The sequence below is a fragment of the Girardinichthys multiradiatus genome, chromosome 9 (assembly GCF_021462225.1).
Source record: "Girardinichthys multiradiatus isolate DD_20200921_A chromosome 9, DD_fGirMul_XY1, whole genome shotgun sequence".
Taxonomy (NCBI): Eukaryota; Metazoa; Chordata; class Actinopteri; order Cyprinodontiformes; family Goodeidae; genus Girardinichthys; species Girardinichthys multiradiatus.
Genome location: NC_061802.1, coordinates 30,580,513 through 30,597,385, shown reverse-complemented (window position 1 = coordinate 30,597,385; position 16,873 = coordinate 30,580,513). Strand labels below are relative to the sequence as shown.

Sequence of the window (16,873 nt, the reverse complement as noted above, 5' to 3'; positions counted from 1 at the left end):
TTTTTTACACAAAAGGCTCTGCCTGTCACCATACACACCACATTTAACTTTTTCTTCTTTCTTCTCAACCATTCCTGCCAAAATGTAATTCTGTAATTATATCTGTAAATCTGTAAAAATATATATATCCTGTAAGATAAATAAATCAATTGCAAGGTAATCTTAATGTGTTTTCTAGTTACTATTCTAAAAAATGTTAGGCTGTTGTGTCAAATTCTAACTAAAAACAGAATTAAAAGACTTGTAAATTCCTTATAAGTCTTATTAATTTGTGAATAGTATAATGCCAGCAGATAGAACAATAAAATTAGGAAATCTTAAACAGAACAATGAAATATTATGTAATTAGGTAATGCTTATGTTGCAACAAGTGAGTAATGTTAGTGTCTTAAAAAGATGACAGGGAAGCAGTTCTACAGAAGTAAAGATAGGGAAAGCTTTGTTAACCTTTTACATGTAGTTTTGTGTTCTTATAGTTAAGAATGTGCTAAATTAAGTAGAGGTTGTTAGTTTGAATATCACATATACAACAGAAATAAATGCCGATGTTTAATATGCAAACAAGCAAAAATTAGGCAAAACTCAGAGACCACTAGATGGCAGCAAAGTGCTTCCAGTATGATCCTTGGTACATGTGGAGTATGAATAAACTGGCATTAGTGGTTAAGAAGGTTTAGGGATATTCTCTACTACAGTCTACAAGGGGTTAAAGATTGTATAGTCAAATCATTTTTTGTTTAGAAATACTTTTAAAGAAAATAAACATTAATAAATTATTAAAAACAACAAAAGACCTTTCAGAATAGAGAAATATGCAAATAATTATTTCTTAACAAATTTATGTGAACATGACTGTTATTTGACACTATTTCACATTTGAAGTTGAAAATGTGCAAAACATTTTTCCAAGCTGGTGCCAAATGTTTTTAAGCTTGATCCCAGGTGATGATCCTATGGTCACTAGAAAGAAAGGGAAAGAAAACATCAATCCTAACTTTCTAATGAGCTGATTGTTAACTCTGTTTTTGCTTTTCTAAACTTGTGAAAGTGTCACTTTGTTTCAGTTGTTCTCTCTTCAGTGGCTGCTAAAATGACATTCATACATGAACATTTCTGTGGCTTCCCTCAGCTCTCAGAGTCATCATCCTGCACTTCGCTCCACTCCATGGACACCAATTCATCGACAGCCAGCTGCTCCATGACTCCCGCGTCTCCCTCGCTCCCTGGACGTCCCGGTACCCACAGACGATGCATCTCCCTCACGCCCATCTCCCCGACCTCCCCAGGTCAAAGCCCGGCTTATAACACCCAGGCGCAGGACGCGTGCATCATCAGAGTCAGCCTGGAGCACGGCAACGGGAATCTGTACAAGAGCATCCTGGTGAGCAATAACACATGCTTTGTATTTTCAAAAAGGAAATAGCCTTGTCACATCAAATATAACCTGATAAGTCTGTTGTTTCAAACAGCTGACCAGTCAAGACAAGACCCCGGCTGTGATCGCTAGAGCCATGGCGAAGCACAACCTGGAGGTGGAGCCGGAGGAGGGATTTGAGCTGGTGCAGGTCATCTCTGAGGAGAAAGGTAAAACATGGATTTACAAAATGAAATGTAGTGTGCGTTCTTTTTTGTAATTTCAAGGCAAGCAGATTTACAACAAACACAAAGATTTCCGCTTCAGTTGCATTTTAAGTTTTCCACCTATTATTTGATCATGAACTGATTTCGAGATACATCACTGGGACCAACTAATTCTACGTCTTTGTCTTCTCTTTAATGTGTTTCAGAGCTGGTGATTCCTGACAATGCCAACGTCTTTTACGCCATGAACACCTCAGCGAACTTTGACTTCCTGCTGCGTGCTCGAGGCTCGGCGGGCCGACCCGTGCAGCTGCGGAGCCACTGCAGTTCCACTCTTCCTCGGGCCCAGCATCGCTCCAGCCTCTCGCTCAGACTCAGCAAAGTCACGCTGTGACCCCCTCAGGCTCTGCACTAATGCCAATCACTTTTGTTGGTGATTGTGGGTGGATTAACTAATTAATAAAGAGCTCTGAGATTTTTAAGCCGGACCAGATGCATTTTAATGAGCTCTTAGACTGCTTTTTAACTCTTTCCATTTAGGTCTCATCACGAATTGTGCCATTATCACCTGCTCCGCCTTAATGTGCATCTGTACAACAGTGACCCCAAGTGGCCTCCAAACTTTACAACAGATTTTTGCACAATAGGGAGCAGCCAAGCCCCCTGACCTCCAACAGTATTGTGAAAATGACTTAACTCCTTTTTTTTCATGTATGTGTAGCTGAAACTTTAATTTTCTCTGAACGGAAATTAAACAGAAGATTTCTGGTGTTCAGACCTGTTTTGCTTTGCTAATATTGACTAAATGGACCTCTAACAGTATTCTGAAACATATTAACTGACTGAAAGAAACTGTGATGTCAGTATTTTTCTCCAGTAGGGCGTCTTGAACAGCCCCTGTCTGACTTGTGCACAATGTGCATAGTGTACATGTATACATTTATGTGTGTATGTGGGTGTGTGTGTGTGCGTTCCCTCCTTCCTTCATATTGTGAGCTGTGTGACGAATGCAGTGTTTGCTGCATTCTGATTGGTTCTTGTACTTGGTTTTTATCAAGTCCTTGGCAAATACTGAAAAGGCCTTACATGCCCTGTCTTCAGGGTGAAGAGGTGCAATTAGTGCTGCTTTCTGATTTTCCTTTTTGCATTAAAAGGAGTAAAATGTGCAAGAACAGAAAATGAATTTGACATCCCACTGAAATAGAAAGCAGATAAATGTCTTAGACTGAGGATAGTTGTAACCTATGCCAGTTGACAGATGCCAGTGTTATGTGAACATGAAGGATGAATAAACAACTCTGTAAGTGGTTTCACTCCCTCTTTACTAAATGAGTTAATGTTTTTTTGTTTGTAAGTGTTGTTTTTTTTTTTATATGTTTTTGTATTTTTACATAATACTTAATTCATTCCAGAAATGTATTCACCAATGTGAGAGTGACAGGAAGTCTTTCAGAGAAGTGTTAATTAACTCAGATTTTCATAAAAGAAGAGCATCTGTGCCAGATTTTAGTTTGCCAAATTCTGAGGGACATTTCATTTCGCTATCCATCGTAAAAACAAATCTCATCTTCAAGCCAGGTGAGCTTCTTTTCAGACTAAATCAGAGCAGCATTTGCTGGTTCCTATAGGGTCATGGTCATAATATGATACTGACCAGTTACTCCAGCAAAGCAAAGTTGGGACTTGTGTTAACCTGCCAGTCAGGCATCTTTATGCAGCACTTCACTTTGAGATGTTTTCCTATAACCCACCCTCATTTCCTGTTCTGTACTGCCAAAGACCCTTACTCTACATGGACAAATAAATTATTGTCATTATCATCAAACTTGTCTGTTTGACTTTTGATTTTGAGATATATTTTCTCTCTAGGTACGATACAGTATGTCCATCGTCTTATGATGCACAATGTTCTTGCTCCTGTTCAGAATAACAATACGCTGTTTTGGACAAAGTCACAGCTGTTTATGTGAGTGGACGACATTTCGAATCTGTTCAAAGAACATTTCTGCTGATAGTTGTGACCTTTGTTTCCTAAATCCGGGTTTGCTCAAACCAACTTGGCCAAACACGTTTTTAAAGACTGTTACTTAAAGGCAAATACCACAGAGTTTTAGTCAAAACCCTAAAACAGGCACAGTAGCATCTGGATAAAAAAAAAAAAAACACCACAGTGTATTCTGGCACATTGCAGGATGATGGTTGAGAGGAAGAGGAGCCCTTGACAGGAGGCTGTGGGTTAACATCAGTCAAGCAGCCCCGGCATCACTGACACGTCCATAAATATGATTTGTTGGTTGAGGCAGATATTTATTACTGGCATTTGGCAAAAGCTGCTCTGTCCTTGAATGTTCACTGAGTGAATCCAAGCAGAAATATCAGCCAACAGCAGAAAAAAGCCAACAGGACAAACTCCCTATCAGGGAAATGCGACATCTTTTGTGAATAAGCACCATAGCAGGAATGATATAAAAAAAAAAAAAAACATCTTTGCATGCTAAACAGTCTACAGAGAAGCTAGTTTCTGCATCATTACTAGCGATTGAGGTTTGAATAACATGAGGCTTTAATGAATCTTCTGCACTTTAAATGTCAAGTCAGTGCATATAATTTTCTCCCTGAAAGGAGAAACAGTGTTTTAGACAGATAACTACTATGATCTTTGAACGGCAGCAAGCAGATTATGAGTCACAGGTCAATAAAACATGAATTATAATCTGCCTTGTGCCTTTTGTCAGACGCAATAAAACATGCTGCTCTATATAGAAAATCTTTTAACAGCAGCTGTCAGATTACTTCTTCTGACTCCTCTATTGTGGCTGGGGCACAGCTCAGCAAGAAGGCGTCTTTTCTGCGCTCCTGGCTGGGTCAAAGGGTTGCAGACTGTTTTTGGCTGCAGCAGGTCAGCCTGCACTCACTATGCCTCGTACAGAGGGAACACGTTGCCGCAGCTGCGTTTAATCCGTGTAGGAGCGTTTGAGCTGAAGAGTGACTGCAGCTTACGCTCCATCTGTCTCTGCTTACATCAGACCACCGTGGCAGCAGACGGAGAGAGAGGGTAGGCCGGGATACGCCACAGTCCTTGCACTGGTTTAAATAACAAAACCTCATTTGAACCTTTTCTTTTGTTAAAAGCAGATGCTCAAAATCCCATTCAAAAAATGGCTTAACAGCTGAGCCAGAAAGTATAATTAAAGACTCATTTACTTATCAGCCAATTATTTGTTCAAGCTATTCTGGGATTTTTTTTGTCGAGCCCTGAGAGGCAATTATTCTCAGAGCGCCAGAAAAGCCTTGGGTGAAAAACTAAACTTGACAAAAACATTCCTTTTAAACAAAAAAAGAAAAACAAAATTTCTTAGACCCTTCAGCACACAAAGTCTTGATAAAAATAAAAAAAGGAGAAAAACACTGCTATTAACTTCTGGGTATGTTTTATTGACTCGTTCTCTTTAACTTTTGGAGAAAACCAAAAACAAAACCTTTAAAACCTAGAAAATGATCTGTATCATAAACAGATAGGAGTGTTTACTCATAAGAAAAGAAGCTGTGTTGACATGAGGCTCCTGTGTCAAGGTGCTTCATCAGCTCACAGTTTGTTAAACATTTCAACTCAGCTTAGAAGACATACATACATATAGAAATTGACAAAAAAAAAGAGACAGAAATAACAATTCAGCTTTAAACCTTTTCCCCTTAAGCATGTGAAGATAGAAAACATCAGCAGCAGGTAGTTTGGATGACACTTTGTGACAATGCAGAGCCTCTGTGACTGTGCACAAATATTACAGACTTTACAGAACATTAAACACACTGTAAAGGAAATAAGGAAAGCCTTGAAAACATTCCTTTTATCTTGATATTTTGCAGAACATCTGTGGTTAATAATGACTGCATTAGAACAAAATGAACCATGTTACTGTACTTAGATCTGGTATGCCTCTGTATTCATCTGAACCATGTTGGGAAGCAGTGTGAAGCTCAATCATTCATAAAACATAATACAATTATGCAGCTTTGTAGATATTTATTTCTTCAGAAGGAAACTTTTATTCACTGTATAATGGTAAAAATGTGCCTCAGGTTTGAGTTAAAATCAGCAGTATTAGTATTAAAAAGACATTTACAGGCTTGAAGTAGACAACCCAGGCCTGTTTAGTGTTAGTGCGAACGTTCCCGTTGCAGAAGAATGTGCAGCTGGGAGCTGCTGTGAGAGATGAAGACAGACAAAACAAAAAGAGCCTTATTTCACTAAACAAAGAAACTAGATGGATTCTGAATGCCTTACTTCATTCCAAATCTAGTTCATCTCACTGTACTGGGTTCCTACAAGGGTTGCTAAAAAGAAGACATGGAGGTCAAAGTCTCACCGACCTTTGATGCGATCAGTACCTTATTGGATCAAAGTATTGGTTTATTACTTGGTTTACAGGTAAGGATGACTTGAAATCAGCAACAGAAAATACCCAGCGGGCACTACATTAAACAAACGAGTGTGGAACACGCCGACCCCAATGTCAAAAACAGGGTTACCTGAGCAAAACATCAAGTACAGTGAAATCTAAATCAAAGACTCTGTATATAAATTTATATCCAGACAGATTGCCCTTTCCCAAGAAATTCAGACCACAGTACACGCATAAGACAGAAAACCGTCCTCCAACGCAATGCAGTCCAATGCCACAACAAACAAAGACTATAGTGTACATCAAATTTAATCTGAAAATGTATTTATTATAATATGCGTGAGGTTTGCACTTGATTCTAGTAATGTGTTAGAAATTAAGTAAAATGTAAGATCAGATATGGAGTCTCATTTGAAATTTCTGTAAAAGAACCAAAAAAAAAAAAAAAATCCCCATTTTACCGCATGGAGACCTTTTGAATAAAAGTGTTTCTCATGCTTCAACATTATTCTGCCAACTTTAGTTAACAGATTGAAGTTTTACACACCCACGCAAACACACAAGTAGACTAGAAAACCTCCATGGTTTCTTAGCAGTATCTTCTCTGAACATCATCAGAAGCCACTCTCCTGTGGACTGTGTCCGTGTTATTGCACACAATATAGACGCCTTAACTGCCCAGTAAAAACATGATCAGTACTATTTAGGTTTCTGCTAAATGAAACAGTCTAAATGTTGTCTTCCACACTTAAACAGATCTGATTATAAAGATTTTCTTTGTGCCTCCTTGGTCCGTGGTCCATTTAAAGGCCTACAGTAACGGTGTGTGGGACAGTACTCCTTCAGGCCATGGTGGATGGCTGAGAAAACATTATTTCCATCTTCCATACAGGGAGGCCATGCTTTCAGTGACAGAGGAAGTATAAAATGACATGATGATGTGGTTTTAAGCAGGTCAGGCGTGTTGAACAGCCAGTTCCTGTCCAATGAAACGTCGGAGGCGGTCCAGATACTGGCTGTACAACTCAATGTCGTTGTGTCCCGCTCCCTCCACCCAGAGGGGCTCCACCGCCTTAGGGCAGCGCTCAAACAGGGTCAAGCCGTGAGAAAAGTCGATCACCTCGTCCTCCGTCCCGTGGATGATGAGAACGGGAGAAGTGATTTTAGACACTTTTTCAATGCTGAAAAAGGAAGAGAGAAAGTTTAGCTATGTATCACTCAAACATAAGGGAACATCTGGGACACTTTTTCTACTAAAGAGTGACTTTACAGAACCCTCATTTGTAACTGGGTTTAGGATACAAAACATATTTACAGATGGACCATGAAATCATTTTTCAACCTGAATGAGCAGATCTTCAGCTCACCTGTCCCTGAGTGGTGACCATTGAATGCGCCATACGATGAGCTACCCGGTCACGCTACAAAGAACACTCTTTAGTGAGGAGGTTGTTACAGAGTGAAGAAGACTCACATTTAGTTACATTTATCAGTGAGGTGTTTAAAATAAAGTCAGAGGAAGCACAAAAAATGTCAGACTTAAGGTAAGGATCTCCATTCTAAATGGATATACACATTGAGACTTGTTTTTGTACTGCTAGTTATGCTAATTGCGCTTCTTGCTAGTACAAGATGCTGAAGACAGTTTAAAATTTCAGCTCTGTAATGATTTTGTTTTAGTTTTAACGTAACAAGAAGCCCTTGTGTTAAAGTGACTGCTCTCTCACAGACTGGTTGAAGTCACATCTGCTGCCAATATAAATAATTACTAAAAGAAAAAAAAAAAAACTGTTTTTATATTGTAAAGCTTTATGGGACATGATGGATTACTAGTAAACTGAAAATTACATTTTAACTAGCAATACATGGTTGTACAAAGCCTGTCTTGCAGTACAGTAAAACAGCGCAAATATGTTTCAATACGAGCAGAAGAAAATACAAAATGAACTTTACACTACAGGTTCAGTCTCTTCATTTTGTAAAACTGTCTAAATAATTGTCCAACTTCCTGCTCGATAGGCCACATGTACGTACAGCCATATGATAAGTTTAGGAAGCCGTCTCAGTCTGAATCTTTAATTTTCTAATAACATTTGAGTACTGGGGATTTCTATTGAAGCAATACTTAGTTGTTGAAATTAAATCAAATGTGAAAAACTGTACAAGAATCTGGATACCTATGTAATTTTGCTGATTGGAATGTATGGAACTGCTCAATACTGATTACCTGAAACACCAAATTTGCTCATTAAGCCTTGAACTGAACAGACTTGTTGTGTCCAATCATGTGTGAGGGTATTTAAGATAGACCAAGGAGCTCTCCAAACAAGTCAGGGACAAAGGAAAGCACATGGCACCACAACAAACCTGCCAATAGAGGGCCGCCCGCCAAAACTGTGAGCGACTCACCAAATGTATGGAGGAGGGTCTGGTCAGATGAGACCAGAACTTTTCAGCCACCAAAGAAACACTATGTCTGTTGCAAACCCAACACATCATCCAAAGAACACCATCTCCACAGTGAAACATGGTGGTGGCAGCATCATGCTGTGGGAATGGTTTTCAGTAGCAGGGACTGGGAAACTGGTCCGAGATTAGGGAAAGGTGACTGGTGCTAAATACAGGGATGTTCCTGAGCAAAACCTGAGTCAGTCGGCCAGTGATTTGATCCAATTTAGTATGAAATTACAATAAATGTTGATCTGGAGCGTAGAAAGAGACTTCTAGCACTGAGCTCAGGGTGAGAAAAGATTTAAACACTGTGGCGACTTACTTGGGGAAAGCATCGAAGCAGTAGGTTTGCTTTGTTTCAGGAAAGGCAACTCTCATCCCAGACGTTAAAGGAGAGTGAAGAACCACGGCAGCGCACTCGTAGCGTGAACCCAGGTCCACAGTGGGAACGGTCCCGATGCTCTGACCGTACAGGATAATGTTCTCTGGGATTATGCAATATCTAGTTAAAATAAGGAGAGAAACCCTCATTAGTAAAGGAGTATCAAGATAGAGAACAGAAAAAATTGTTTATAAATAATCCCAATTTTCTTGGTTTATTTCAGTATTTCCCAAAAATAGAATTTACCTTTAAGAATTCCTAATAACAAATATCCAAAATGAATGTAATTACATAAAACCTGTTACAAAGCAAAATCACAGCCTTTCGAACAAATTTAAGCTTTGCAGAGGCACTTCGTATGCATGCCATACTTCGCGTCAGATGCACCAACATTTTCCAGGCAGATCTTGTATCATTACACCAAGTTTGCTTGGTTGAACACTTATGCGTGTGATTGACCTTTATGGCCTCGTGAGTGATACTGACAATAATAAAATTGGAAAACAAAAAGGTAACTTAGGTTTCAATCTTTGCTCGGCAGTAAACATAAACAGTGCACAAAAACAAACGCTGCTACCAACCTTAGTTTGGGCGAAGCAAAACCTTTTGTCATTTTAACCCCGGTCTTTGCAGGCTTAAGTTAATATTAGAATGTTAAACCTACAATCTGTGAAAAACTTAGGACACCCCATGAAATGTTCAGGTCTTTTACACAAGATGTTCACATACTAATATCTATTGTTTCTAAAATAATCTTCAAAAAAGAAAGGGTTTTATTTACATTGAAACTATCTTCCTTTTACTCATTAAACAAGACATAAAATGCATCTTCTGAGGAGAAGACACCCTACCTCCTAATAGCTAGTGTGACCCTCTTTAGGTGAAATAATTTCAGTGACAAGCTTCTTGTAACCATCTACCAGTCGGATTTCAGTCTGACAAAAGTTTGCGCTACTCCTCACTTTAAGCTGTTCAGGAAATGTTTGATGGGTGTCTTGCAGGTACAGCCCATTTCAAGGCAGGCCACATCATATCAAGGAGATCAAGATCTGGGCTTTCACTAGGCCCAGGGATTTCCATTTTAAATTCTCAGCTACTTCTTGGTGGATTTACTGATATCTTTTCAGTGATTGTTATGTTGCACTGTCCTGACTTGATTAGACTTTAAGTTTTGCATTGATAGTCTCACATTTCTCACCTTCTGATGCATTGTTAGATTCATGATGGTGAGCTAAACAGATCCTGTTGCAGCAAAGCCTCACTAAACCATGACACTCCCAGCTCTATGCCTCACAGTTTGTATGAGGTTCTTTTCCAGCAATGCTGGGTTTGCTTTATAGCAAACATGTCCACTGCCCCAGTGTCCGACTAATCTGTTCAAAGAACATTATTCTAGATGTCCTGGACCTCATGTACGAAGCGTAGGCACGAAACCTTGCGGTGCAATGTTTCATGCACAATTCGGCATGTACCAAAATGAACGTTGCGTGAAAGTGTGCGGTAGTCCAAGCACACTTTTTCAATCAACAATAATAAACTACAGAGAACTCACGTAAATGCACTGAAATATGACTCTATTCAGTTTTATTTAACTGATGGAGCATCAAACCTGAGCTTGAGCTTTTATGGTATAAACCTGAGCGATGAAACTGAAACACATTTAGCCTCATAAATAACGTAACACGCCTCAAAAAATGATGGAAACACCTCAGTTAGATGTAAACTATACATTTTCCAAAGTTTTTGTCACCTGTAGATATAAATGCAGAATTATTCTAATTATTATAGTTGAGTTGGGAACAAATCTCAAGTAGGCTATGTGCGCGGCGCCGGGCTTTAAGTTGTTTTTTTATTTTATGTGACGTCCTGAATCGTTTTAAAGATTTAAAACACTTCACACAGTGTGAATGATCAACACTGAGCTATTATTGAGCTCAATGCAGCAGCTAGACGGCTACTGGTCAGATTTGAGTCGTTTATGTTTTTCAAGAAATTGTTAGTTTGCCTTAATTCATAAAAACCCTCATGGTGTGTATACGTGTCTGTGAGTCAGACATAGCACCGTTGCCGTGGTTATTTGGACATATTTGGGTGCCTTCCGGCTATTTAATCTACTTTGATGTGTATTTATGGGTGGGGACTGGGCGGTTCAAGGGCCACATGCTGCTGAGCCCAAATCACAGCAAATTGGGATGTATGAAGGCAACGTGTTCAGTGACATTTCTTGGTGCGGAATCATATATCTGAATTTCTCCCTACTGCAACTTTTAGTATGAAAGCTGCACACTCTTTCGTAAATGAGGGCACTGGCCTTCGTACACGTTCTCTATATGAAACTTTAACCTGCCCTTGATGTTTTTCTTAGAAAGCAAAGTTTCCTCCTTGCACACAAAGTCTGGGCAAGTTGTTTTGAACGTCCTCGACTTCTAGACAATCTTTGGTACCATTGAATGTCTGGTTTAAAATTATTTTGAGAACTCTGAGTGTTTGAGAACCACTGAAATAAATAATTACATGTTCACTTGTAACATGTTAATGGGTGTCCTAAATTTTATTTTATTTTTTTTACAGGATGGTGTCTTCGTTTATTAAGACTCCATTAATCCACCCAAACTTTTAATACATTTTATTAAACTCTAAACCTAAACAAGCTGGAAACAGTCCTGTGGGAACACAGCAAGCATCAACAAACCGTGTGCGCAGGGCGTGCCAGGCTGCATCTATGTCCGCGTAGAGGTTCTTCTCTGTGGGCTTGCCTGTGCTGACTCCATAACCTGAGTAGTCGTAGGAAAAGATGTTGCAGTTGATGCGAGTGCCGAGGCCGATGTAGAAGCTGCTCATCTGGCCAAGGTCGACTGCGTTGCCGTGGGAGAAAAGCATGGTAAATCTGAGAAGAAACAGATTTAAAGTAAATGTTGGTAGATCTGCTTAAGATTCTTGAAAGGTTATTAATTATAGTAAGAAATAATGTTGGTTTTGCTGTTATTGATCATAACTAATAGGATTTTAACTGGAAACTGAGAACTATTCTGTTGTCACTCCTTATTGAACTGAATGAAAAATCTTTTTCAGTATTTCTGCTTGCAAGAACCTACCGGTCATAGGTTTGGCTTTGACCTTTCTATCTAGAATGTCAAAACACATGAACTGTTTTTTATTTTTTTACTGATTTTGTAAGTTAATCAATAACTGCGTATATTAGCAGGGCTGGAATCGAAATTACAGCTAAATCTCCTAACAGTGTTTAATGTTTAAACCAGCATCATAAAGTCATGTACTGATCACTACGCACGTCGTCAGTGACACAGACCTGTGACGACTTACTGGAAACTAATACCACTGAGTGCAACTCTTCTTCATTATGATTGCTGCAATAAAAACCAAACAAGCGAAACTCAAACTTCAAGTTTCTATAAAGAGTCAAAAGGAAGATAGTTTAGATTTTTAGAGGAAGGAGTCTTAGTTGAGAGTGATCCATTAGAAAAAGCTGGAAGAGAGCATCTCTGAGTCAGTTACGTCAACAGAAACAAGAACAGGAGGATAACTTGAATGTGAATGAAGGATACTGGGTCGCATAGGGGCAAAAAAAAAAGAAAGAAAGAAAATCGAATTTGAGTCGCATTTACCCGCTGCCAAAGATGGCTGTTTTCGGAATCAGTGACGTGTATAAGACTTAATTCAGAGAAAATAAAAAAGGTGTAAGAAGCTTTTTAAAATGAAACTGTATTTTCAACTGAGAAGTTATCTTGTAATTAGGGTTACTACAGCAGAGAGCTAGACATCAGCAGGTCATATTCCTCCCTGCCATTTCAATTAATTTCAGTTTATTTATATAGAACCATTTCAAAACAAATGCCGTCTCTTGACACTTTACAAAAAAAAAAAAACATCCAGTTTACACACATAAATATAAAGTTAGTTCAATCCAATCGTATAGACAGATTCAAAGGCAATTAACTACATTCCAATTCAATCCTAGTTATTAAAAAATGCAGTCAAATTCAGTTTATTTTTCCAAATGGTAAAAAAGTTTTTTTATACCTAACCTTTAGAAAAACAGAGATCACAAATCAGCTACAATCATCAGATTGATGCATCTCTATATTTAGGTCAGCAGTGAACTCCAGTCCTTGAGAACCAGTTTCAGGCAACATTTAGATGGGTCTCCGGTCCATCACACCTGAATCAAATGGCTGCATTACACCCATTAGCATCCAATCCTGTATATTTGATACAGATGTGTTGAACCAGTGACACACTAGAAGAATAATACGAACAGTGAAGAAACCTTAAATCTGGAACATATCACAACCTCAAAAGAATAGCATGGATAGCTTTCAGGCTTCTCACCTGGCATTCGGTGCACAGCGGATGTACATGCAGCCGACTCTGTTGCCTCTGCTGGAGCGAGTGAAGAAGACCTCGATGTTGTCGAGCTCTCGCTGAGAGTACTGATACTCAGCTCGTTCTGTCATGTGAAGCTTCCACTTCCCCTCCACGGCACCAGCTCCTCCACTTCCAGAAACCGAAGCTCCACTCCTTGACCGCAGACTCGATGTCCCGGTTGCGCCCGTTGTGGGAGGGCCTGCATCAGGGTCGGGCAGAAAGGCATATGTGGGTTCCGGCGGAAGGAAGGCCAGCTTGGCTGCGATGCGGCTTGGGCAGGGCGGGCAGCAGAACAGGCAGCAGAGCTCACTGAGAGAGAGGCTATTCATCCTTCACTGTGAGGACAAGAGGGTCACTGTACCATTGAATATACATCAGCCCCATGGCAACATAACAAGAGCTTTATTACAATGTCATGTGCAAGGCAATTTGCCTGGAGATGAGAGCAATGATGATCGCTAGCAAGTTGCTAACAGGTAGACTGTAGATGATCATGTACATATATCCTATATTAGGAACTCAAGGTACACAGCGGCAATTTCATTTTTGGACATACAATAAAAAGAAGACAGAAATGTGACAAATTTGAGCATTTATCAGATAAGTAACAAATTCCTGCTTGATATAGGTTTATTTTAAATTAATATCATTAGGGTATTACACTGTCGAGCAAAGAAGCAGATCTAAATATGTTGACCTGTGTTTTACAAACTGCTGCAGATTAGTAGATGCGGGCACTTAAAAACAAACCATAAAGAAGCTATGTATTATTGGTTTTGCTTTATACCCTAAAGCTATTTATTCCTGATTCAATGCGAACCTTTATTTTATTTTGGTCTGTGCTGATTCCACAGAAACATCATAAACACATGAGAACGCCTTGCTGTAAACATATGGGCTACTAAAGCACAGGTGTTTAGATTTGAATAAAAACTGCGCAAAGGTTTTGAGCTGTTGACTCAAATTTTCAGCTTGACCTGCCCTGACCAATGATCAGCCTGTGAGAAATTCAAAAATCGAATCTTCTTCTGATCTGTGAACGCACCACACCGAAGCTACTCAGTTGTTTCTGAGGGCATAGTCTCAAAGTTATATATTTTCAGTATCCAGAGGAAGCACAAAAGGTGTAAGAAGTTTTTAAAAAGAAAATGATTATTTATGTTATGTTGATCCAGGTCTGCTGTTCATTCAGGGCGATAAAGAGCAAGGGTTTCTGCAGATAACAGGAAGGCTAAATAGAGTACAGCGAATTCGTGGTGTTTTAACATGCTGGATTTAGGAATGTGGTCAGCCTTTTAGAAATCTTAGAGTTAGGGTGACGATCTGTTTTATCACAAACATAAGTTGCTAAAGACGGTCACAATTTCAAATCACCATTTTGTCTTTTGTTTCAGTAAAACACTGTTCTTGACTGCTCTCAGAGAAGTGTTAGATCAAATACGCTCCAAATATAAATAACTTATGACTGCTAGAAACATTTTTTGAATCTTAGTTTGTCCTTTGAAATTATAGGTCTTAAAGTAATGACCTTGGCTAAAGACGGCTTTGGCATGTCAAAAAGCTAACAAAAACCAGAGATTGGAAACAAATTTCTAGCCATCCCTAGCTTTGATTTTTTCCCGTATTTCTTTATATTTTGCTTCTAAAGTTCTTCTAATCCTTTTAACGTGGTCTGGAGCAATAGTTCCTCAGTCTTTTCTAAGAAGTAATTTAAACCTTGTCTCATTTTACTCTAATTTTCTAGCAAAACGTTTTATGCAATATCAGCTAAAAAAATTAATAAACAACGAATAAACAAGGTATCCCTCACATACTTTGTAAGATCGTGACTATTTGCTGGATCGTCTAATTTCTGAAGCCCAGTTTTCAGATATTGTTAACCTGATTTAAATTGATTTTTAGTCCTAGACTCCAACTCTTCTATTGTCCTCTGCTTGTCCAATTTTCAAAATTTGGAGCACCTACTGCAGTCTCCTGTTAATGTTAGTGAATTTTTTAACCTTACGAGACTCAACTAAATTATGAATAAGGCATCCATAAAAAAACTGCTCTAATTTGCATTATGCTTAGCAGAAAAACTGACGTACCTGTTGAGCTGAAGATCTATGGAAAATACACTGCTTAGACAGGCAAGAATGAATAAATAAATAAAGGGTGTCTTCTTCAATTTCCAACACAGGATGTAGCTGAATTGCCCCGTCAGTTGAACAAGGACGGAGTAGTGGAGCCTAACAACTCACAGTATTATTCACAAACTATCTGAAGAGCTTTCCTGGAAGAGACTGAAGTCCAGATTCCAGCCATTTTGTAAAGTTTTAAAGTTGATTTCGAACACTATTCACTTTTTTTTTTAAATAACTAAACCGTATATTGGATGGCCAAAAATTTTGTTTTCTGTTGTTCCGCTTTAACGTAGCCCAAAAATGATCTAAACGCTTCTAAAATACACCCAGACACGTAGACAGCTGCACACCCTTGAACAAGGAAAAGCAGTGCTATATGAGGTTAAACGGCAGCGAGACCGATGATCACCTCTCAGAGAGAAGCCGTTTGTTCGCGCACCAGCTAACCGAGGCTTAAGCTAGCAGCGCAAAGATATAAAAAATCCGTAAAAAAGACCTAAGTCACAAACAGCCTTAAATGTCTGGATCCGTCTTCCTGAATCCAATGTAAGCTATGCTAACCGCACCGACAGCGACTTGTCATCTTAATTAATCCTTGTAGGAGCGTTGTTTTCCTTCGTCTTTACTATCCGGAAGCGATAAGTGGCCGGATATGACGCAACACGTTTGTGTTAAACCCTGACGGAAGCCCCCAGAGTTGTTTTAAGCAACAGTTTATTTGCATACTAGTGTGTAGTGTGTAACACTGAAATATGAACTATTTCAAGCCAGTGTGTAGTGTTGCAAGTTTTTACAGATGCATCATCAAGCTGTGAACTCAGTAAAATGCACATGTTCGTGAATAATTTGGGAAACTTTTAAATTAGACTTTTGCAAATGTGGCATACGTATGTTTAAAATTCTTAAAGAAAAAATTAATGTAAATGTTTTGAAGTTGTAAGAGTAAAAAAAAAACCAAAATGCTCAGGTAAAAATCAGCTAATATTAACTATCCAACTAACTAAATTAATGCAGTACTTTTAATCTCCAGTGATTTTCCACATTACATCACAATGAATAAATCAATGGAAAAAAAATACAATATGTTACATGTTTACATCTCTCCTTAATGACTTTTCAGTGCTGTGGGAAGGCAGAGTATTTTAGCTAAGTGACAGAGCTTTGCAATTGTACATCATCTATCAAGTAGATCATTAACATCTATAATGGTAGAGAATCTAAAACCTAATGTTTTACTTGAACTATTACAGTCTGCTTTTCAGGTAAATCATTCAGAAACATTACTCACAATGAGAACTGGAGACTCAAGTTATTATCTGTCATACGGCTGCTAGATCTTACCTCTGCCTTTGACACAGCAGACTGTGTTTTAACTGGACATATTTCTTTATTACTTTGGCATCTTAGTTGCACTGGTTAAAAATCGTACATGCTAGAAAGAGTAACACATTCTCTGGATCTCTTCCTTTGTCTGACGGGGTCTCACAGGCATCCGTATCAAGTCCACTATTGTTTTCCTTGTACTTGGCACCTCTAGGACAGTTTCT

At 38.8% G+C, this 16,873-nt stretch overlaps 2 protein-coding genes across 3 annotated transcripts in view; one reads left to right on the top strand and one right to left on the bottom strand.

The window, feature by feature from the left end:
* The window catches only part of rgl1 (ral guanine nucleotide dissociation stimulator-like 1), a 31,938-nt gene extending 28,532 nt beyond the window's left edge, over nucleotides 1-3,406 (top strand). For both annotated transcript variants that reach the window (XM_047374598.1, XM_047374599.1), the window contains exons 16-18: nucleotides 1,130-1,381; nucleotides 1,470-1,584; nucleotides 1,788-3,406. In XM_047374598.1, the coding sequence (XP_047230554.1) occupies nucleotides 1,130-1,381; nucleotides 1,470-1,584; nucleotides 1,788-1,975 (555 nt within the window). In that variant the 3' untranslated portion in view covers nucleotides 1,976-3,406. The remainder of the gene's footprint in view (nucleotides 1-1,129; nucleotides 1,382-1,469; nucleotides 1,585-1,787) is intronic.
* A 1,589-nt stretch (nucleotides 3,407-4,995) lies between these two features.
* Nucleotides 4,996-15,971, bottom strand: abhd17ab (abhydrolase domain containing 17A, depalmitoylase b). The gene is made up of 5 exons (XM_047374597.1): nucleotides 15,291-15,971; nucleotides 13,168-13,538; nucleotides 11,510-11,704; nucleotides 8,758-8,937; nucleotides 4,996-7,165 (listed from the first exon to the last, which is right to left on the bottom strand). Exons 2-5 carry the CDS (start codon nucleotides 13,530-13,532, stop codon nucleotides 6,940-6,942), a joined length of 966 nt encoding a protein of 321 aa, XP_047230553.1. The 5' UTR covers nucleotides 13,533-13,538; nucleotides 15,291-15,971; the 3' UTR covers nucleotides 4,996-6,939.
* Nucleotides 15,972-16,873: the final 902 nt, after the last annotated feature.